Below are 22229 nucleotides of genomic sequence, written 5' to 3'. Positions count from 1 at the left end.
CAAGTATAATGTTCTCATAATTAATGAAGTAGTTTTATCAAATGCCCTATTGGACCTGCTTTACTCATCACCCCCAGCTATTGTACTTGGCAGCTTCTCTTTTCATTCAGGTCCCAACTAGGTCAGCAGTAAGCTACAATTATGTTAAAGCACCGAGGAAGTGGGATATAACCAATTTCATGGTACAGTCACGTGTGGTGTGTCGTGAGCGAACCCTTTAAACCAACCATGGCAAAGCAGAATGTTACCATTGTCATGTGATCTCGGCTGACCAATCATGGCACTCAGTTACAGTCAGCTGGTTTCGAAAATCCAAGTGTTCAATTGCATAAGCTCTACGGAGTGAGATATGGACTGGCAGGTTGAGATTTGGCATAGGAAGCTCCTCAATGGCCACGCATGTGTTTAAACTCTGGCCTGGGGGGGAGCCCTAATCCCATATAAACAGGGATGCCGATAGCAGAATGTTTCTCTCTCTATTCCTAGATTCAGTTTTTTTTTTTCTCCTGGGAAAAAGGTACAAAGCCATGCAGTCTTTACACAGAACTGCAGGTTTCCACTTTAAAACACGAGTGAGAATTGTGGCAACAATATCACGTTTCAATAATCAAAAACCAATAAAACATGCATGCACAAAAAAAAAAAGCCCACATATCTGCTCCTTTACTTTGTGTGTTCTTTTGAAACACAAACCCATTTTCAGTTTGTCACCATTTTATAGAAAAAATTATTTTTTCCCCAGGCTAACTGGACTTTTTTGTTTTGTTTTTAAAGCTGTCTGATAGATCACTGTGGCTCATTTCCACTGAAAGTCTCTTTCCGCAAGGCGAGAGGCACCATTCATCAGCACATCAGACACCTGCTCCACACGTCATGCGGGGGTCGTAAAGCCCTTGGAAAGGAGCACCGTATCCTTAACACAAACAAGCCACTCACTCAGTCCTGCGGTTCTTTCGCAAAGGTATTTATTGAAAGCCCTCCCCACCCCCATTTCTTCAGCTTAGGGACAGGTTCCAATGCAGCATGATCCAAAGTGGGCAGTTACAAAATCCCGTGGAAATGTCTTACGACTGACTGTAGCTCGAGCTCTGGCTTCCGTTTGGACCCTGTTCTCCTTCACTGTTCAAGAAGAAACATTAGAAACACATTAAGCCCATATCCTGAAATAAATTACTGCTTTTTTTTTTTTCTTCTATCAAAATCACACTTAAAACAATTTAGGGGGGGGAAAAAAAAATAAGAGCTTTGGGATGTCCAGTGAGGACTTCAAGAACATACGGGCTGGCTTAACATGTTCAAATTAATTTCTTTACATCTTTTTCACCGCACAGTAACCAAAATCAGGCAAATTAGCTCGTGAACACAAACTTTGTTTTTTGTTTTTTTTACTTGCCTGTGACATGCGGGACATGTATTCACAATCTTCTGTGGGATAATTTAAGAAAAAGTAAACTGTGATTTTAGTTGGCATACTGATAAAACATTGAGGGACGTGGAAGGCTCAGGAATAAAGCCACTTCCAACATGGGACTGCTGATTTAAATCTGTCTGAACTGGAAGGAAAGGATGGCCTGTACATCATTCCTTGACAGGCAAGTGCCATGGAGACAAAGGTGCAATCACAGAGGGCATCTATTATGATAGTCGAAGCCCACTGTTGCCAAACAGTGTCTTAACAGTCGTAAGCATGCCAAGTGCCATGCTAGGTCAGAAGAAAGGTCCTTCAAGCCCAGCATCCTGTCTCCAACAGTGCCCATCCACTAAAAGAAGATTCAAGTTTTTGCTGCTCATTCCCTGTGTCAAGCGATGGAATTTTTTCCATGAATTTGTCCAAACCCTCGATAAAAACTTTAGCTATGCTAGCTACCTTGCACACATCCTCCAGCAATGAGATCTACAGCTTGATTGTTGAGTGAAAATACTCCTTCCAGTTAGTTTTAAATCTGCTCCCTCTTAGCTTAAAGAAATGTTTCCTCGTCTAGTGTTATTTGAAAAGGTAAATAACTGATGCCTATTTACCTGTTCTACTCCACTCACGATTTGCAGATTCCTATCGTCCATTCTCTAAATGGAGTCCTCCTAACCTCAGAAGGAAGCTTTCCTTTGTACCTTTTCTAACTCTCCTATACCTTTATGGAGGATGGGGTAACCAGAACTGCACACAATACTCAAAGGTCCTGGAAGACTTGTCAGAAAAAGTTCAACCAGAAAAATCAAGCATAAAATTCAAGGCTATTAGACCTCGGCTTGTAAATGAGATTTACTATTTACAACAGAAACTGTAGCATTAAACTACAAGATCCACCAGAGTTTGATGTGAATCTGGTAGGCATGTCAATATGTGGGTGATCTTGTTATATTCTAAAAGTGAGTGCAGGGAGGGAACCTCATCTAAGCTGTGAGTGAACTGGTAAGATAAATCAAGTTGCCTTTTCAACCTGAACGATGCCGTTTCTATGTCAGGGTGGGAGAGGGAACGCTGGAAACACAAGTTCAGTAGCCAGTGCTTCTCCATTCAGTGCCTTTCATGAGCACTTCCTTCACATGCTTCTCCCTGATGTGGTCTGTTGGATGCTAATTGGAACCCAAAGCTCTTTTTTTCCTCCCCCTGAGTTATGCCATTAGAATGACAAAACATTTCTGTGAGGAAAGTTTTTGCAGAGGCAAAGTCTGGCTTGAAAACAAACTGGATCATTCAGTAAAATTTGCTTTTCACATTTTTGTACCCAAAACAGGAGGTAAAACACCATACATAAGATGCACTTCAGATAGCATCTATATAAACGTGGTGACTTATCAATGCTAGATAAATAAATGTTAAAGGAATTTAACTGTTTAAACTACAGCAGGACAAAAAAAAAGGCAGCTTCCTTTAACAGCTGCAATTACTTAATGAACATTGAAGATGATCTGATATCAAACTGTTTGCCTGCTCTCACTTCTGCTCACTGTGTTTCAGATATGCAAAACACTCCTAATATCCTATTGATACATCAACTCAGTCCAGTCCTTGGGGCACACCCAACCATCCAGGTTTTCAGGATATCCACAATGAATAGGCATGAGATAGATTTGCATACAATGGAAGCAATGCATGCAAATCTCTCATGCCTATTCATTGTGGATATCCTGAAAACCTGACTAGCTAGGTGTGCCCCCAAGGACTGAGTTGAGAAGCATTGTCCTCATACATTATTTCACTAGAAAGACCAAAAGCTTGATGCCAGTTCCCTAAGAATACTAGATCAGTGAGCAAACATTTTCCAAAAGCATTAACCCAAGTCTTTTCTGAAAGCACTATACATGTCATGTGCTGTTTTCTAAGTTCCATAGAGAAACAGAAGTGTAAAATGCATTCCACAAAATTTCTCAGAACAGAATGCAATGGTGACGACCCACCATTTGCAGGAGGAAATGCCAATTGGCACAGAGTAAAAATGGATGCCACTGTAGCTTGTGTGTTCAGAAAGCAGTCCGAAAGCAAACCAACTAGAAGCAACAGTGCTGCACTATAGGGGGAGGAGGGAAACATGTATGAACAAGGCCTACATTTTAGAAACATCAATGGATATAGCCTCACAGAAATGTTTGCCCATCGAGAGCTGTAAATGTAGCTGAGGTCTCGTGACCCCAGGGTCATTCGGTGGCCTGGATAAAAACGTGTCGGTTGGTCTCATTCCAGTGCCCAGTGTATTAAAACCCACCACCGCCACCACAATAGCCACTAAAGAGCACCCTACTTGGCAGGTCCCAGTGGGTATGGAAAGTGAATCACCCTCTCACCCCCGAGAAGTGCTCCCTCCAGAACAGGGTCGAGGCACATTGGCGGGGCACTGCCGCTGCCCATGCTGTACCTGTTCTGTGGATAAATGGAGGACTTCAGTTTCCAGTGATGTCACTCGGGCACCTTTCACGGACACTAAATTCACTAGAAAAATTGAAAGAAAAAATGAGCAGGGAAGCAACAGTTGATGAGAATGCGGCCCATACTGGGAAGAGAAATCTAAAGCAAATTCTTTTTGGCCCTTCCCCCATAAAAAGTGTTCTCCTTCCTATGCTCTGCCCCCTCACTTGCCCCCCTGCTCAGCAGAGTCCTGTTGGTTGGGCATGAACCCAAACAGGTATATGCCCACAGCCTGGCACTGTCATTGTAAGAGTTCGAGATTTTATCTCCATGATAAGCGTCTCGAGATAGTTGCACACTAGGGCTCTTCCAGAATCCCCATCTGGCTAGGTGGGTTATTTATTTATTTTTTTTGCAAAGTCCTGGTCATTAATGCTACTTCTATACCATTTATAGGTGCCCTAATCTGCATGCAACTGATATTCCAACCCCCTCTTCCTACATGCCTTCCATCGGCCTCCGCGGATAGTTTGGAGGTCCATGGTGGCACATACTGCGAATCACGAAGTCAGAGTCAGAAAGCAAAGTCTCGACAACGTACCTATTTGGAGGTGGCTTCGGCTTTGGCATCTTACTAAGGATAGCAGCCATTTCTTTTCTTTCATCAAAATTCTTCCACTGTTCATACAGTTTCAGAATGACCCGGATTATCTCCAAAATCTCATGTAGGGGAAAAAAAAAAAAAGATCAATTATTGAAATAAAAGTTCAATTTAGTTCTGTTCTAGCTCTCAGTCAATTCTAAAGACGTATTAAAACTACACAAAGGCAAAAGAAAATTGTTGGCCTATTAAAGCAAGTTTGCTTACCATAAACTGTGTTTTCCTCCCATAGATAGCAGGATGAATTAGCCATGCTGTCCGGGTGATGTTAGACAACAGTGCACCACGTAGCGCTCTCTTTCCAAGTAACCAGGGCTTTACTCTGTTGCACCAGCGTGAACACATGGTCAGTAACTCCTCAGTCCATGATTACGTATTAGGCAAGCACTGTCCAGGCTGTGAGGTAAAAGAGTTGTCTAGGGAGGTAGGTGGGTTCACTTGCCTAATTCATCCTGCTATCTATGGAAAACACTGTTCTTAATAAGAAAACTTGCTTTTTTCCTCATTGATAAGCAGGCTGAATTAGCCATGCTGTCTGGGGAGTCCCAAGCTCAGGGTTGTAAATTGTACTGGGTACTATGACATACCACGTAGCTTGCATTTCCTTCATTTTTTTTTTTACACATACACACACAAACCATCTCCCCCATGGACAGTTCTTTTATTTAATTATATTACTCAAGACTGCTTGGCTCACTGTATTGTCCAAAGCTGCAAGCTAGTCCAGGCAATAATGAGAAGTGAATGTGTGAACTGAAGACCACATGGCCGCCCTGCAAATCTCTTCAATAGGAACATTGTGCAGGTGTGCAATAGAGGAGGCTGTGGCACTCGCTTGATGTGCCTTAACTGAGCAGGTCAAGGAAGACTGATGAAAATTAGCAATGTTGAATGCAACTGGAGATCTAATTAGACAGTGTCCTTTTGGTTACTGCTACTCCCAGGGCATTTGGATCATAGGAGACAAACAGTTGATGGGCAGTCGTCTCCTGTGACCACAGACCTTTGTGTCTTGTATTGGGGCAGATGTGCTCCCCATCTCTGGGTGGACACATCAGTAGTTAAGTGATGAAAAGGGGTTCAAAGAGCTGCTCCTTCTGTCAAGACATCCTGTTCTAACCACCATCCTATGTCCTCATTCATTGATCTGGTTATGGACAATCTGGATGCCAGAGGCTGAAGATACTGTGACCAGTGGCTCTTCAGCCCCCAATGTAGTCTTCTCATATGTAGAAGAGTATAGGAGATGACATGGAAGGCTGCCACCATGTAACCCAGTATGATAAATATATGATGTGCAGATGCTGACGACATATAGAGCAAATAATGTCCCAGCTGACATTCTTTGGATCCTGTCTTCTGGAAAGAAAGCTCTTATTTGAATGGAGTCTATCCTGGCTCCTATTAACTGTAGGCCTTGAGAAGGTTTGAGTATTGACTTCTCATAATTGATCAGAAACACCAAGGTTTCCAGGCACTGAAAAATTTTCTGCAGATTCATTTGTAGAGAATAGGTTGGGGGAAATAAGACAATCGTCCGGGTAAGGAAAGAGCAAGTTTGCTTACTGTAAACTGTTTTCTGTGGATAGCAGGATGAATTAGCCATGACTTTGGGGAATGTCCTCCGGTCCTCTAGGTGGCGGAGCTTGCTTAAAGCACACAGAGCTGTACTCTATGTGCCTGTGTGGGAGTACTTCCCATTGACTCCCATCCTGCCTCAGTCTGTTATCCAAGCTCTGGACTGAGTCAGATAGACTTGTCTGGGGAGGCGGGCGGGAATTACATGGCTAATTCAGCCTGCTAGCCACAGAAAACACCGTTTACAGTAAGCAAGCTTGCTCTCTTCCGCAGATAAGCAGGCTGAATTTGCCATGACTCTGGGGAGTCCCAAGCTGGAAGGTTGGAGTGTTAGCGCCCTCTGGGGGTAGTGTACTGCCTCTTCCAGTTTCCAATGGCACAATCAACCTGACCTGTGATCACAGTCTCTCACTTGTCCTTGACAGAGGATGGGTCGATGCTCTCTATCCTCTGTGGCCACTTGCTGATCAGCAGCGGTGTAATGTTAAGGCATGCAACGGTCGCATGGCAGCTCACAAATGTAAATGACGAGCGCATCCCTCGTAGTGCTATGGATGCCGCAATTGCTCTGTCTTGGTGGCCTTAGCGCAGCATCAGAATGCCTTATGTTTGCTGGAGCAAGACAGGATGCACTAGGACCTGGAGCCTGAGCACTTCATCTTGAAGGACGCCCCAGTTGGGAGTGCTATACAGTGTATGCAGTGATCACAGTAGGTTGGGCAGATTTGGGATACAACGTGTGAAGTCTCCTTCTGCATCTGCCTTAAGCGGCTCTGGGAAACGGCTGGCACAGTTATTGCTTAAGAGGGAGAGCCGAGATAACCCCAGGAAGGGTGAGGACTTGTTCATAGTGCTGCCCTGTCGCAGTGAGATTCGAGGTACAATGAAGCAGTGGATAAGCGCCCGTTGTTCATTGACCCTCTTCCTGAACTGAGGGCGACCCGGGCGGACTTCCCCTCGGCACTATGTCCCTGGTGACAGCTGTCCAACGATGCATATAGCAGAAACCTGGGTTGAGTCAGGCTCAGGCTAGTGGCTCATGGGACCACTCTCCTTGACTGCTGGCGAAGCCGAAGGATCCTTCGGTAATCTGGAGTTCAAGGCTAGGTATGACACCAGAGAGTCATCCTGAGAAGAGGATAGGCTGCAATTGCACTGACATGCTCTATCCGATGCCATTGCCCTTCTTGCTCGGCATGGGGGAGAATATCTTCTACACTTCCTGGGTAGCAGAGAAGGTTCGATCCGTGTTCTCCACTCTACCTTCTGTGCTTGGCGCAATTACCATGGTAGTCCTTCCAGGCAGGGTACTTACTGGAAGACTCCCCTAAGCCGTGCTTCCGGATCGATAGGTTCAGGTATGTTGTGTCATCTTTCAACTTCCCCAATGTTGGATGCTAGCAGAAGTGCATCGGGTGGAGGAAGGATCACTCTTCCTGACAGCAGGTCTCGCGAATGTCCATGGGCGTTAGCTTCCCAATGGGTGGACAAACCAGGCAAGCGTTCCATTGTCTCTATGGACCATCAAGGTCCTGAGTGAGATACGGATCCCATTCAAGCTTAGTCTGAGTGGTCCTCATATGCAGGATATGAGGAAATTATACAGTAGTCTGTCTCTGGGAAGAGGGAAGCATCTTGTACTAGGCGAAGCCCATGTGGGCAGACAGGGGAGCCTGGCTTCCCTATTGCTTTTTGTGACCAAGGTGTACTAGGGTGGTCCCCTACCTGACTAGGTAACCTGCCACTGCTTGGCTAGATTCCCATTCTCAGGAGTAAGGTGTCACCGCATCAGTCTAATGTGGAATCCCTGCATAGGCTGTGGCTATTCAAAGTGTGAGGCCTGGGCTCCTGTCTACTGCCAGACGAGTCCCGCTTCTCAGCGGCTGACTGCGGAATCTATCCTCCTCCGTCTGTATAAGGGATTGTCCTCTGGCCACCTGTGCGGGCCATGATTACTGCCCTCACCGGAATTGCTTGGGTTTGAATCTAATGTGTATGGGCACCTGCGTCTTCATTGGAGGTGTGGTACATCCGTTGGCGGATGGTCCTCCTTTGGGCCACTGTGGAGGTGACTAGCACCAGAGTTGCCATCTCTTACCCTCGTCATATGTTGATCTGGTTTGATGAGGGGGGCAGGCATTGCATCCCTGTGCTGCCTCGATTAGCAGGTTACGTATAATCGCATGGCTGACGCCTCTTATTTTCCGACTGGTTGACACTTGCTGGCTGGGTACTGTGATTGCCCCTAATCCAGCCGCATACCATGATCCTTGAATTTGGGTAGTCACATTTTGTTTTCCTTTATGCCGACTGTTGCCCCGGGCCGCCAAAGAAATTTGCCGAATTTGGTGCTTCATTTTCCCAGTCTGCAACACAGTGTGTTACAGCCCTAAGTCATCCCTTTCTCCAATGAGTTGAAGGGTTTGGGCTCCATGTGACTGATAGAGAGGCCAGCTTCCTCAGCACTGTGGCAGGATCACTGGCGCCCCAGTCGCAACTAACACTGCTTTGCTAATATCCGAAGCAGTCGTAGTATGCCATGAACCTCCACCCTGGGGTCAGGCAACCTTAATCGACATGACCAAATGCGCTGGACAGGAGAAACATTCTCCCTTCTTCAGCAAGAGGATGGTTCAACCCCATGCATGTAAGCAAGATTGACTGATAGCCTCACCACTCTCATCTTGATCAGAGAGGTATTCAGTCAGAGAGTTTTGAACATAGGCTCGCACGGGAAGAGTTTCTCAAAGGGGGCCTATTTTGGAAGTGCTAGAGTCATCTCGCTGACTGGCGATGCTCTCCTCCGATGAGGCCTAACAAGGTAAGTCCACGTACACCTGCTGGCCGGCCTCCTAGGCCTTGCCTATATTTATGTTGGAGCAATGCCTCCACAGATCAGCGTACTTTCAGCATAGACTCTGCATGTTGATGCATCGGCCAACTCTCCCCTGCACCTCAATCAGGTCGCGACACCTCTGTGCAGCACTGGGATCCCCAAATGGGAAGATACACGCTGCCGAATGAGAGGATGCCCTGGCTTCAACCAGTCACTCCGACCCTTCGACAGAAATGCCTAGCTGCTTCGGATGCATCGGCTTCAATGAGGCACACAAATGTGTCAGGTTCGGAGATAAAGCACTTGGATGCTTCAAGTGGCTGGACATTCCACGATGCTCCACTCTGAACCAGCATGGGGTGCTTAACAGAGTCCCCGGCTCCCCATAGGGCCTTGCCGAAGAGGCCCTCTCTGTCCTCGCTCTTGGGGAAGTCCCATCTGGGCCCCGGAGCGGACTCAATGACACCTGGTCTGACAAAAGCAGCACAGACTCAGATTCCACCATCCGTTGTGAATCTTCCTCCAAACAGCAAACGAAGGTAATTAAATTAATAACAAAAATAAAATAAGCGAGAAAGAGCTCCGCATGCACCCAGCGCATGGAAGGAAAAAGACCAAGACAGGATGGGAGTCACATGGGAAATACTTACACGGGCACACAGACCACAGCTCTGTGTGCTTTGAGAAAGCTCTGCCACCTAGAGGACCGGAGGACATTCCCCAAAGTCATGGCTAATTCAGCCTTATCTGCAGAAAAAATCCCAAACCCCTGATAATGCAAATGAGCCACAGGCAGTGAAAGACATTTTGTGAAAACTCTGGGAGCAGATTAAAGACCAAAAGGGAGTACTCTGAATTGGTAACGCATTGAGTTTGTCTGGAAGTAGAGCTACCGCCAACAGAAGGGGTGGATTGGAATTGAGTGTAAGCATCTTTTAGGTCCAGCGAGCACATTCAGTCATTTGGCTGGATGAAGGGTAGAATTGACTTCAAGGAAGTCATTTTGAATTTCTCTCTTAAGATGTTTGTTGAGAGATCTGAGGTCAAAGATGGGATGAATACACCCCCCCCCCCCCCCCAAATACTTTAGAATGAGAAAGTACCAGGAGTAAAATCCAGCACTAATCTTCTGATCTAGTACTTGATTGATAGCATTCTGCAGTAATAACTTCTGAACCTCCTACTACAATGTATGGTTTTGGGATAGATCTTGTGGTAAATTGACAAGATGAGGGAGTTTGGGATATGTTCTGAAATCTAGACGATATCCTTGACACTGAACACCCACTGGCTGGACTTTATTTTCTCCCACTCCAGTTAAAAATGGCGTAACCTACCTCCAACTGGAGGGATGGGCTGTGGCTGTTCTGTGCAGGCTTAGCCGCAAATAGCTGTGATGGATTCTGCTGCCTGCGATCACGGGAACGACCCCTAGGCTGTGCTTGCATCTGCGGCTGCTGGTAAGATCATGTGCGATAAGGGGGAAACTGCTTAAAAGGTTTCATCTAGTAGCATTTTCGGTATTGGGGATAAAATTTGTTTAGACATTTCAGGAGTGTCCAGTGATGTTGACAGTGACTGGACCATCACATTCTGCTCCTCAATCTGTGAGACCATCTCCCTCAGCTTTTCCCCAAACAAGTTGTCCTCCGAACTAGGCAAATTTGATAATCACTCATGGATATCCTCCTGTATGCTGCTAGTACGCAGCCAGGCCATGTGGTGCACCACAATCGTGCTGGCGTTTGAGAAGCCTCAAAGGACTTAGACTGGTTTGAGCAGGTGATGCATTCCTTCTTCAAGATCAAGAAGAGGCTGTGGAGATATTTGCTCTCCTATCTCCAAACAGATGAAAGACTTCAGGAGCTGCAGACACTCATACAAATATTACACCATGTAAAACTGATAATGCTGAATCCTGGAAGTCAACATGGCGCTCTGGAAGACCTTCTTCCCAAAGTCGTTCAGGATCTTGAGATCTTTGCCCTCCGGAGGACTAAAGTGCAGTTTCGACTTCTCTGCCTCCTTTAGTGTGGATTCCATGACCAAAGATGCATGGGGCAAATTCACCACTCCCTAGGTCGGGGATTACTAGAGTTGGAACTTTAAATCCAAATTTCTTGAAAAGGGAAGGCTGGAGAATACAGACTCCCACAACTGATAGGAGAGCATCTAAAATAGCATAGGAAGGCAAGGCCAAGGGTTCAGCTTGTATGTCTAGGATCTTTAGTAATCTGAAAACTTCCGAGCAAGGATTGGGAACCTTCCTGATTTCCACATTTAGGAGACCTCCCAACTTTTCCACAAAATGGGAGCATGAAAGATCTTCTGGAGAGGAAGAAGGTTCTGGTGGTTTCTCTGGAGAGTCCGATGGGATGCCCTTAGAGCTAGAGGGGCAAGGAACTGGAGACTAGTCCCCTTGGTGATCCAAAGGATCCTGTGATATGTCTCACCAGCGAGTTGACTCTTCCTCCCAGGATTGTGGAACAGGCATACAATAGGGACTCCCCCAGTCTTTCTGGCGATCAGATGCAATGTCGAAATGTGATAATTCAGGTGGTGGTACCTGAGGAGTCAAAGATGAGAAGAGTTTTTTGATAATCATAGAAATTTGCTGCATAGCCTAGTTGGATTGGCTTGTAGGAGACTCCGGCAGAGACCTTCCATGACTTATTGTAGCCGGTGAAACTGTCTGAATACTGGGTGAATGGCGATGATTAGATCTTGTCCCCCTGACCTCTGGAGACAGCTTCCAGTAATAGAATGTTTTTGTCTGGAAGGGGCTGTAATATCGAAAAACCCCTTGATCCTCTTGTGGGGATGAGGAAGCTGACCTGACGGAGTAAGGTCTGGACCGGGATAACCATGGTCGAACCAATAAGGTGTCCAGAAATGGTCCATGAACTGATGAGGTGTCACCAGATCTTCTCCCCTCCTTTTCTGAGAGGAGGTTTGAGCTCTAATCTGCCAGTTGGACTCTTGAGGTCGCTTGGAAGAAGCTGAGAATACCTATCTGATGACAGTCTGTGTCATAGTGCCTTTCTGCGTCGACGCAGAACCCGTTTTTGGCATGGAGCAATGTGCATAGTGTTGTTGCGTAATTTACGCGGGGTTTAGGCTGCATTGGTTCGACAACTCTTGCTCTGCTTCGTCTTGTGAGCATTGTGCATTGACGCACTGTGCAAAGATTTTCTCATCTCGCATCATGTGCCCTGATGCCTTTTTTCCATCAGCGTGCTTAGGCATGTCCTGTAAGCAGCTGGAGCTTCAAACACTCTTGGAGTAGGGTTCTTTAGTGCTTTAGTGACCAGGGATCCCAAGGCCTCACTTAATTTAGCCAGGGTAGAGAACTGAACAGTGCCAGACGTCTTAGTCTTAGGGCTGGAAGCCTCAGTCAAAGGATCTACTGATGCTACTGTTCTGCTCTGGTCCTTTCTTTGAGCTTGGCAAGGAATGCATTGGATTGCCTGGGCAATGGAGCAATGCTACCAGATGGTGACCGTTCGACCCTGTCTCGAAGTGTAGCAATCTTCTATGCTCTTTGGCTTTGCACTCTGGGAGACATGTGACCGCAGTCGCGGCAAGAGGCCTGGTCACGGTCCAGGCCCAAGAAGAGATAGCAACAGTTATGACTGTCCGTGATGGGTTTTTATTTTTTTTTTTTTAACATGTTTTTGGAGATCACTTGTGTGAAAAAATTTCTCTGAGAAAAAAAAAAATCAGAGAGGATCTTCAACACCTCCATGCAAAGTATGGGAAAACAAATAGACTGAGAAGGGAACTGCTGTGCAGGCACAGCAGAGCAAAGTTCTGATTACTTGGAGAGAGCACTCTACATAGTGCGCCATTGGATGATGTCACCTAGACAGATAATTCAGCCTGTTTATCAATGGAAAAAAAAATTAATACTTATCACACCTATTGCGAAACAATTATGCTAGGCGGGTTACATCATCCAAAATTATTAATCAAAATACAACAAATTAAAAATGAAGGATATAAAAACCCAATCTTTCCTTTTGTTTATATTATCCCTTTAGTTTACAAGAAATGGTAGTTAGCACTGCATGATATTATATTATTCAATTAAGAACATTAAGTACCACCTGTCAACTATGCAACTATGCTTTATTCTCTACCATTAAGAAAACAAGTCAACACACCATTAATATTCTCCCTTTTATGGTATTCCACTGCTCAGCGACAGGTCACTTACAAAAAGCTCAGATCCTTTACATGCAGCTGTTTAGCTTGGTAAGATATTACTGGTATTCATTAAATTATTTAATTCTCCACCTCCTTTTCCCGCACAATAAAAAATGAGAGAGGACAGAACAGACAATAACCTAATACTGAGAATTATATTCCAATCCTGGGATTCTTGGCAGATTGCAAAACTTTACTGGATCAGCATATGCTAAAAAAAAAAAATAAAAACAATATGGCATCCAAGCTTTTGAAACCACATGGGAAGAGAGGAAAAGGGGAATTTGATTCAGACAACATCCAACAAGGACCCTGACTTTTACGGTCTGGGGAAACAAAAAAGCATGGGGTAACTTGCTGATGTGGCTGTTACTACCTTTAACCAATAAGCCTGATGCTTTTGACGCAACTCCAACACTGCTCTCTGCTTCAACGGTAAGATGTTACGGGGAATTGGTTTCAGATAGCAACCATCAAGGGCCCTGACTTTTACAGTCTGGAAAACTGATAAGTATGGGAGTGACCTGCATAACAGCAGATTCTATCATAAGCTTGCTGGGCAGAATGGATGGACCATTTGGTCCTGTTCTGTAGTCATTTCTATGTTTATGTTTTTCAGAGGTCATATCAGAGACCTTCACTTCTGAAGACACAACTGTAGTTTAGGTCCAACATTTACATTGATGCAGGAGCCACACACAGGGTTATATATTCCCTGGCTCTTCTCTACCTTTATTTAGGCGGGTTTTGTTCTAATCACGCTGATCCCTCTCTCTTTTCCAGGCTCTGACATTTTACTTTTTTCTCTGTGCGTTCATCACTTCCTCTCCTACCTTAGTCTTGGTCATTGATCTTTTCCATTCATTTCAGTTTCCTCCATTTTTCTTTGGTGCCTCTAAATCATTTCTTTACGAAGTAAATGGAGTAACGGCCTCTTCGACGCTCCGCAGAGGGTACCGGAATAATAGCGCAGAGATCGAGAAGACGCTGTATAGTCTCCCTGATTGTCTGGAGCTTTGCTGTAAGCCCGCATGGCGAAACCAGGGACCGTTGTTGGGGTTGGTGGAAAAATCTAATGCGTAACCATGTCTTATTCACAGTGAGGACCCACTGATCTGACGTAATTTTGGCCCACTCCTCGTAAGAGAGGGACAGACGACCTCCCACTACTGAGGCCGAGGAATGGGCCGGCCGCACATCATTGTGAGGACTTGCCACCCGAAACAGGCGGGGTGGAGCCCGGTCTACCAAACTGGCGCCTGCCAGTTTGGTAGACTGGGCCAGACTGGGTGTATGTCTGCTGCATGTTGGCATTGTGTCGAAAAGAAGAAATTGGCCCCCATGATGTTCGGGGGTCTCCGACTTCCACGAAATCTAGGTCTGGCAGTAAAGGCACCTCTCAATCTTGGTCTGTCTTCTGGTAACCGATGTACCTTATTTTCGCCTAAAGACTGGATCAGATCTTCCAGCTCCTTGACAAACAGCAGCTTGCCCTTAAAAGGTAACGATCCCAGCTGAGATTTTGAAGACATATCTGCTGCCCAGTTACGAAGCCATAACAAACGGCATGCTGACACTGCCGATACCATGGACCTGGCCGACGCGTGGAGCAGGTCATAAAAGGCATCTGCGCTATAGGCAATGACCGCCTCAAGGCATCCCGCTTGGAGTACTTCCTCTTGCGAAAGCGCGCCGTTGGCTAGAAGTTGTTGTTCCAACGAAGACCTGCGTGCAAGGAAAAATTACTACAAATAGCCACTCTGATTCCCAGCGCGGAAACTTCAAAGATCTTAAGTTGAACTTCCAGCTTATGATCCTGCAAATCCTTAAGGGCTGTCCCCCAGGTAACAACCAGTATGGTTGTCGTCTTCATGACCGCCGCCACCGCAGAATCCACTTTAGGAACCTTCAGCAGCTCCGAGGCGTCCTCCAGGAGGGGACAGAGCTTATCCATGGCCTTCGCCACCTTAAGACCCAGATCCGGAGTATCCCATTCCTTGCAAAGCAAATCCGTTGCTGAAAAATGAAAAGGGAAAGCAGAGGGTGGACCCCGGAGACCCAGCACCCCTGGATCCGTAGCCCCTAAACACGACTTCATGGGGCAGTTGGATTCCCAATTCTCCCAGTATTGCTGGAATGAGTGGACCCAGTTCATCCCTGCGAAAAAGCCTGACCACCTTCGGGTTGTCGCCATCCGCTCCATGGGACGCCCGCAGACCTTTCTGTACCAGCTCGGCATCCCCTTCCACTCCTTGAGGTGGTGGGATAGGCAAATCCTTGTTGTCTGGGTCATCCGTACCTGAAGAGGTATCCGTGTCCCCTACTGGTGCCTGAGCGCGCAAGGGACGCTGTTCCCCCGAGGGACCTGGCTCACTTCTGGGTCTCCGGCAGAGAAATATGACTGTGCGGTCTCTTCTTTCCTGTCTTCCGGGCCTTAAAGGCCTTATGCATTAATAAAACAAAGTCAGATGAGAAAGAAGAGTCTGAGGACGTACCCTCACCCCCGTATCAGGGTCCGCATCAACGGGCAAGCCAGACCCCTCAGCCTTGTCCCCCTCAGGGATCCTTCGCTGTGGGGATAGTCGCAGAGGAGGGTCCTCCTCCTGACGCCGTCGCTAAAGGAGGCAAAATGACACCCGCTCCCAGAGGCAGTGACCCGAGCGCACCCAAAATGGCACCTGTTCCCGCGCTTCACGGGAACAGACCTGAGGCCGGGGGCTGTAGCTCCCCAAAAGTGCCGGTCACAGTTTGGACCTGAAGTAGGACCCTGCCGTGGGTCGTGGAGGCTCCCTCTCTCCCCGGAAGGCAATCGGCGAAAATACCATCGCGAGACAAACGCAGGCGCCGCAGGCACGACGCGGCATGCCGCCTCACCAGCAACCCCTCGAATGCGAACGCAGTGAAATGGAGCCCAATAGCCCCCCCACCAGCACCCGAGAGAAGGGGGGAGTCGAGCCCCGAAGAAAAAAAAAAAAAGACACCAAGAAACACATTTCCCCCCCCCCCCCCTTTTTTTTTTTTTTTTTAATACCAGACAATGAGCCTCCGGGTCCCAGATCAAACTGGGGGGGAATGAGCCGGGCTCCCGTGTCACTCCCAGTGATCTCCACAAGCTGGCAATCGGGGTTGTTACTCCCGTACTTCAGCTGCCTCTGAAACCAGGGGGGGATGGTCCCCTCAGGACCTCACCACCCCCTGGGAGGCTGTGACCTGCAGGCAAACACTGCAGTCCTTTTGTTCCTTCAGATAACCTGAATTCCTTATCTAAACCTAACTACACTGTCTCACACCAGCTAGGCCCTAGCACTGACTGTAGGTTTGGTACCTCCTCCACCTGTTGGAGACAGAAGAATATTGCCAAACTGTAGGTGGCACCAGCCTATATGAGGCGGAGTTTTGTTTGGTAAACTTCTGTCTCCATCTGCTGGGGGGGGGGGGGGGGGGGGCGAAACCCAGGAGTCTGGACTGATCCGGGTATGTACAGGGAAAAGGCTGTTAATTATTCTTGAGGGCCAGCTGGCTGCCCGAGAAGCATAGGCTTCGGGCTGTGAATTCCTTGAGCGCGTGGAGCCTCAGGTAATGATTCTTTGAACACCCTGTAAAAGCAGGTAATGATTTGAAATCCCTGAGTGACACAGCCCTCAGGTAATGAACATCTCCCCCCCCTCATCATTCTGCTTTTACATCCAGGCCCCATGGGCTGAAGAAAGCATCAGCAGCCTCACTAGCAAGCCAGGCAGGGGAAGATAATGTTGATGACCTGCCGGGCCCATATGAATAAGAGTTAGTGATATCTCTCTCTGATCTTGGTGAAGAATGAGGGAGCAACCTCCCAGTGGGCCAGGAAGAGAAGGAAGCGCGTAGCTTCCGGTTATACCCAATAAAGGAGAAGTCAGTCAACCCCTGCCCAGACTGATAAGGAAAGAGCAGCCTTCTGCTGGCTCTGCAACACACCTCCCAGGACATTGTGACACACTAGTGTGTCCCGACACACCTGTTGAGAACCACTGGTCTAGTGGTTAGAGTGGCACACTGCAAATCAGGGAAACCAGGGTTCAGATTCTGCTGGCACTCCTTGTAATCTTGGGTAAGTCATCTCACCCTCCTTTGCCTCAGGTATAACTTTAGGGGCCTATTTACTCAAGGCTTTCTCCTATTTGTGTCTATGGGAAAAATGCTTTGTAAATTAGACCCTTAGATTGTAAACTCTCTGGGGACAGCTAAATATCTACAGTACCTGAATAATCTGCTATGAAGTGACTAACCGGTCACGGGAGGAGGAATATAAGTCAAAAATGTAAATAACTGTCCCCTATTTACCCCTTTCCACCCCACTCAATCTTATCAACTTCCATCATATCCCCTTTCAACTTGGAGAAGAGATAACTGAGGAATCCTAATCTGTTTAGTGTTTCATAAGGGAACTGTTCCATCCTCTATCCTCCACTGCCCCTCTAAGCCCTCAATCTCATCCTCACTGTGTTGTTCCACCCATCAGTCTCCTGATATCTGGTTCCCTTCTCCCCAACAACCAGCTCCATTCCAACTCTCTCCCCTCCCTGCAACCATTTCATTCACCCACTCATGTTCTACCATCCCATCCAGTCTGACTCACTCACCCCATCATATCTGCTCTAATTCCTTTCCCCAAATTCTTCTTATATGCTCCCTCACCATCCTCTCTCTTATTCACTCTCACCCTCAGTCATCCCCTTTTCCATTCCTAATATCTTATCTAGTGTTCCCTCATACCTCCTGGCTTTCAATCACCCATCTCACTTGTGTCGTCGTCCCCCCCCATTCACTACCCCTTTCTGTCATCTCTCCACTCATCACACCTCTGCTCTTTGAAACCCTCCCCCACCTCTTCACAAGCTATGCCGTTCACCCTCCTTCCCCCTTTACCACCTCTGGCTCTCTCTCCCAAATACCCTCCATTACCCATCACCACCTTTGGCTTCCCTCCCATACACACACACACACCCCTCTAACTTTGTCTCACTTGCATACTCTTTCCACCAGCTTTCATACATCCCCCTACTCTGGCTCTCTCACCATCTAAGTTCCACCCTGCCCCCCCCCCCCCCAACCATCCTCTATCATCTGTTGCTGAATATATTGGCTCTGCAGACCTTGGGGAGGAAAACTGTGCCAGACTGCTCAAGTTTGCACTGCTGACTTCAAGGAGATGGGAAGAGACTGCATATCTCTCTCAACTCTCCCCAGCTTTCAACCCCCTCCCTCATGTTGCCCAATATTTCTCCGTCCCCCACTCCCCAAGCATTCAATTCTCTCACTTTCACCATCATTCACCCCCCTTCTCACATTGTCTTGGAATTCACGTCTCCCCTCACCTCCTCCCCTTTCCCCTGCCATTAGCTGAGTCCAGAGTCCCAGGAGCACAAACAGCTACAGATCTACTGCTTTGTCCACTCCAGCCCATTCCTCCCTGTCCCTAGGCAAAAGATAGCACCCTGTGGTGAGGAGGAAGGACAGGAGGAGAGGGATTGGATCTGGGAGCAAAGCAGCTCTTTTCTCTATTCAATCCAGCCTCACCCCCTCCCCTCCTGTTCCCTGCACCACATTCATTTATGAAGAAGTTAAACGGCGTAGGTCCCAGTAAAGATCCCCGGAACACTCCACTAACAATCTTTCTCCATTTAGCAAACTGATCAGTTAGTCCACTCAACAAAAGTCTTTAAATGACACTGCATTTTCACTTTCATGTCTATGAAGAGATGCTAAGGTCTGTGCCCCACCATAAATAAATTACCTTCTCCATGTCAACAGACAGCTCAGCAAACCACTGCCTTGCATCCTTCTGCTGGACAACACAGGCTACATGGAGGCAAGCTGGGGAAAAAAAAACAAGGCAAATGCAGAAAACACCGCTATCTTAAAAAAAATAAAATAAAAAATTCCAAGTTGCAGTTCTCACTGTGTTTTGAGGTGAGAACAGGATACCCAGAAGCAGATTAATTGCAAACCCTGTTACAACAGGGAACATTTCACACAGATGTTCCATTTGCTCAATGGCTGCTCAAACAGCAACACTAGCAAACCTTTAGTCATCATCATGAAGGGCTTGTTACAAAATATATTTCGTTTCTGACCATTCCAGTAGCTGTAATGGCCCTGGAGAAAAAAAATCCAAAACAGTACACCTTATTTTCGTAAGTTGCGATAGCTCTTTGTATCTACAATACTGAGATTGTAGTAACCAAACTTTCAAGACTGCACAGGCTTCGCCTTCAGATCTTACAAGACATTACTAGACTGACCATCAGATCTGAGAGAGAGCTGTGCGGTCTCGAAAGCTCCTGTACTTCATTTTTTTCTTATAGGTCCAACTAAAAAAAAAATAGGGCTAGAAAAATCCCAGGAATCATTCACCCAGGTGCCTAAAATTCAGAAAAGCAGAAAAAAGTTAAAGTGCAAGGAAATGCAGCAGAAAAAAAAAAGACAAAAAAAAATGCAAAATGAGGGGGAAGCGCCAAAATTTAACAAGACAGATTTTTTTCCCCCTGGCTTCTAAAAACGTAACTGGCATCCAAGTTTTCTAAACATATTTCCACCCCTGATAAGTATTCTACCCTTCAACGATTCCACTTTGCTTTTAATGTTCTTGAAAGCTCCCTCAGCTAAGTGGTGCTTATTGGTAGGAATCTGACAGATGCAGTACAACCCGAAGAGTAAACTCAGGGAAGGAAATTCTTTTAACATGAAGGCGTGGGAAGAGAAGAGTGCGTGGCGGCCACTCAGTAAGCCCGCACTATTGCAAAAGGCCAACTACGTAAGAAAGGAAAACCTAGCGGGACAGAACCAACAGAGATAGAAACTGGGCTCGGAGGATGCAAGGCTGCCACGTCAGGCTGAAGTTCTGAGAGCCACATGAACAGCCATCAAGATGACAAGGTTAAGTACAATGCAAACACAGCCATCACTGTTGCTGCTTACCTAGGGCTATCATGAAAGGAGGATACAGTAGACAAAGATCTGTTCTATAAGTGTCATTCACTATCCGCCTACGGAGACAAAATATGAATTAGAAATAAAATAAAAATATTTTTTTCCCCACACTGATGGCTTCTTTAGACTAGCAACAAAGTAGTGTTTATTTCCCCAAGGGGTGAGAAGAATTCTCACCAGTAACATTGCTATTACCAGACACTGATTAAGCAAGCAATAATAAATATATCTCTGTATTATTAATCTGTCCCTTTCTTTGACAAAAAAGACACCCCTTTTAAATTGAGGGCAAATAGAAAAGCGCCTCTGGGGAACCAGTGACAAAAATGTCAAGACAGAGTGCTGGCTTTGCCCCAAATCTACAAGATATTCATCATTACTCTTTAAAGCTAAAGTGCGCTTCTATCCCAGCCCCCTCCCCTCACAATCACAACCACCTACAAACCTGCTCTCTTTCAGGCCGACCGCACCGTTAGCCCCCATTTGGACGTGTGTTTTCCACGCACTATTATTACCCCTTATACGGTAAGGGGTAATAGTGCGTGGAAAACACGCGGCCACCCCCCCCCCCCCCCCCCCGAAACTAATAGCCCTCAATATGCAAATGCATGTTGATGAGCCTATTAGTCCCATGCGATACAGAAACTAAAACGTGCAGCCAAGCCGCACATTTTACTCTCAGAAATTAACGCCTGCCCAAAGGCAGGCGTTAATTTCATCCGGCACCAGGAAAGTGTACAGAAAAGCAGTAAAAACTGCTTTTCTGTACACCCTCCGACTTAATATCATGGCGATATTAAGTCTGAGGCCCCAAAAATAAAAAAATCTGCCCGCGGGTTGGAAAACGGACGCTCAATTTTGCCGGCGTCCGTTTTCCGAAGCCGTGGCTGTCAGCGGGTTTGACAACAGACGCCAGTAAAATTAAGCATCGGCTGTCAAACCCGCTGACAGCCACCGCTTCTGCCAATAAGGAGGCACTAGGGATGCGCTAGTGTCCCTAGTGCCTCCTTTTTACCGCAGGCCCTCATTTACATAGAGAATCGCGCACCCAGGAGAGCGCCCTGGGCACGCGTTGGGAGAGCGGGCGCTCGCCTCGGCGCGCCGGCTCTCCCGCACATTTTACTGAATTGGCCCGTTTGATATTTAAATTTCCCAAGGCAACTCCCTTAAGAGTTTACAGGCTGAATGCTGCTCAGCCCTGTCGGATCCAAGCAGGAGGTAAGTAAGCATGAGATATCCTCTCCTCTTTAGATTGATATATATATATATATTTTTTTTTTTTTTTTTTTTTTTTTTTTTTTTAAAGATGACAATTATGTATGTGAAAGATGCACAAATAGACAGTAGCCAGAGTTGAAGCTTTGACAATTGGCACTACTACACATATTTCAAGCCTGTGCTAATTCAAGCCCTCTGTGTGCCTTAAAGGTCAGGAAATAAGACACCTTTGTAAGACCGGCTGGGATCATAGCTGAAATAGCAATGTATCAAACACTACCATTGTTAGATCAGCATCATTCCATTTAGTAAGAGCAATGCCCCTAAACTCTCCGTTATGTAGTAGAAACCGCATAAATAGCTTGTTGCTGCATAACTGACATCCTGCTGCACAATCTACATTCCTAACTGAAGCTTCCTCACCCCTTAAATGACTCACTGAAGAAAGTAACAGGGTGCCTGCTTTCAGTCTTTGCTCTCTTTCTGCTCCTGCTCCAGCCCCTCACTCTGGCAAAAAGCCTGAAGGCAACAAAGGGAGGGTGGGGGATTGAGGCCAAGGCTGGAGTTCCCTAATCTAGATTCTCTCCTCCCCACTTCTGTCCTGAAGGGATCAGGAGGGGAGGGGTGACATTGAAATGGATAGAGAAAGACTGAATGATTCATTTCTTAAACCAACCGAAAAACGATTTTGAGAATTCCTGGATAGAATGATATCCCTTTAGAAAACTTTTTTCTACAAAAAGATTCTTGCTCATGCATAGGTGGTCAAACATACTACATACCAGCTACAAAACCCTGTATGTGGTTTTTTTTGGAAGTTTGCAACAGCTGGAGTGTCACAGCTGGCAGACAGAGCATTAATTTCAATTCATAGAAACCTCTGTGTCTAACACCACTGCTGACAAGTTTCAGACACT

At 46.5% G+C, this 22229-nt stretch overlaps 1 protein-coding gene across 2 annotated transcripts in view; it reads right to left on the bottom strand.

Moving 5' to 3' along the window:
* Positions 1–425: 425 nt before the first annotated feature.
* Positions 426–22229, bottom strand: part of CCNC (cyclin C) — a 68682-nt gene continuing 46878 nt past the window's right edge. Inside the window, exons 9-13 of one of the 2 annotated variants that reach the window (XM_029595367.1) lie at positions 20083–20150; positions 18899–18978; positions 4446–4564; positions 3855–3928; positions 426–1119 (exon numbers count right to left, since the gene is read on the bottom strand). In XM_029595367.1, coding sequence (XP_029451227.1) covers positions 3880–3928; positions 4446–4564; positions 18899–18978; positions 20083–20150 — 316 coding nt within the window. In that variant the 3' untranslated portion in view covers positions 426–1119; positions 3855–3879. The remainder of the gene's footprint in view (positions 1120–3854; positions 3929–4445; positions 4565–18898; positions 18979–20082; positions 20151–22229) is intronic. The other variant, XM_029595366.1, reaches the window with a different exon arrangement.

Source organism: Rhinatrema bivittatum, chromosome 3 (genome assembly GCF_901001135.1).
Source record: "Rhinatrema bivittatum chromosome 3, aRhiBiv1.1, whole genome shotgun sequence".
Taxonomy (NCBI): domain Eukaryota; kingdom Metazoa; phylum Chordata; class Amphibia; order Gymnophiona; family Rhinatrematidae; genus Rhinatrema; species Rhinatrema bivittatum.
Note: the sequence above shows the minus strand (reverse complement) of the source record. Positions and strands in the feature narration are given on the sequence as shown.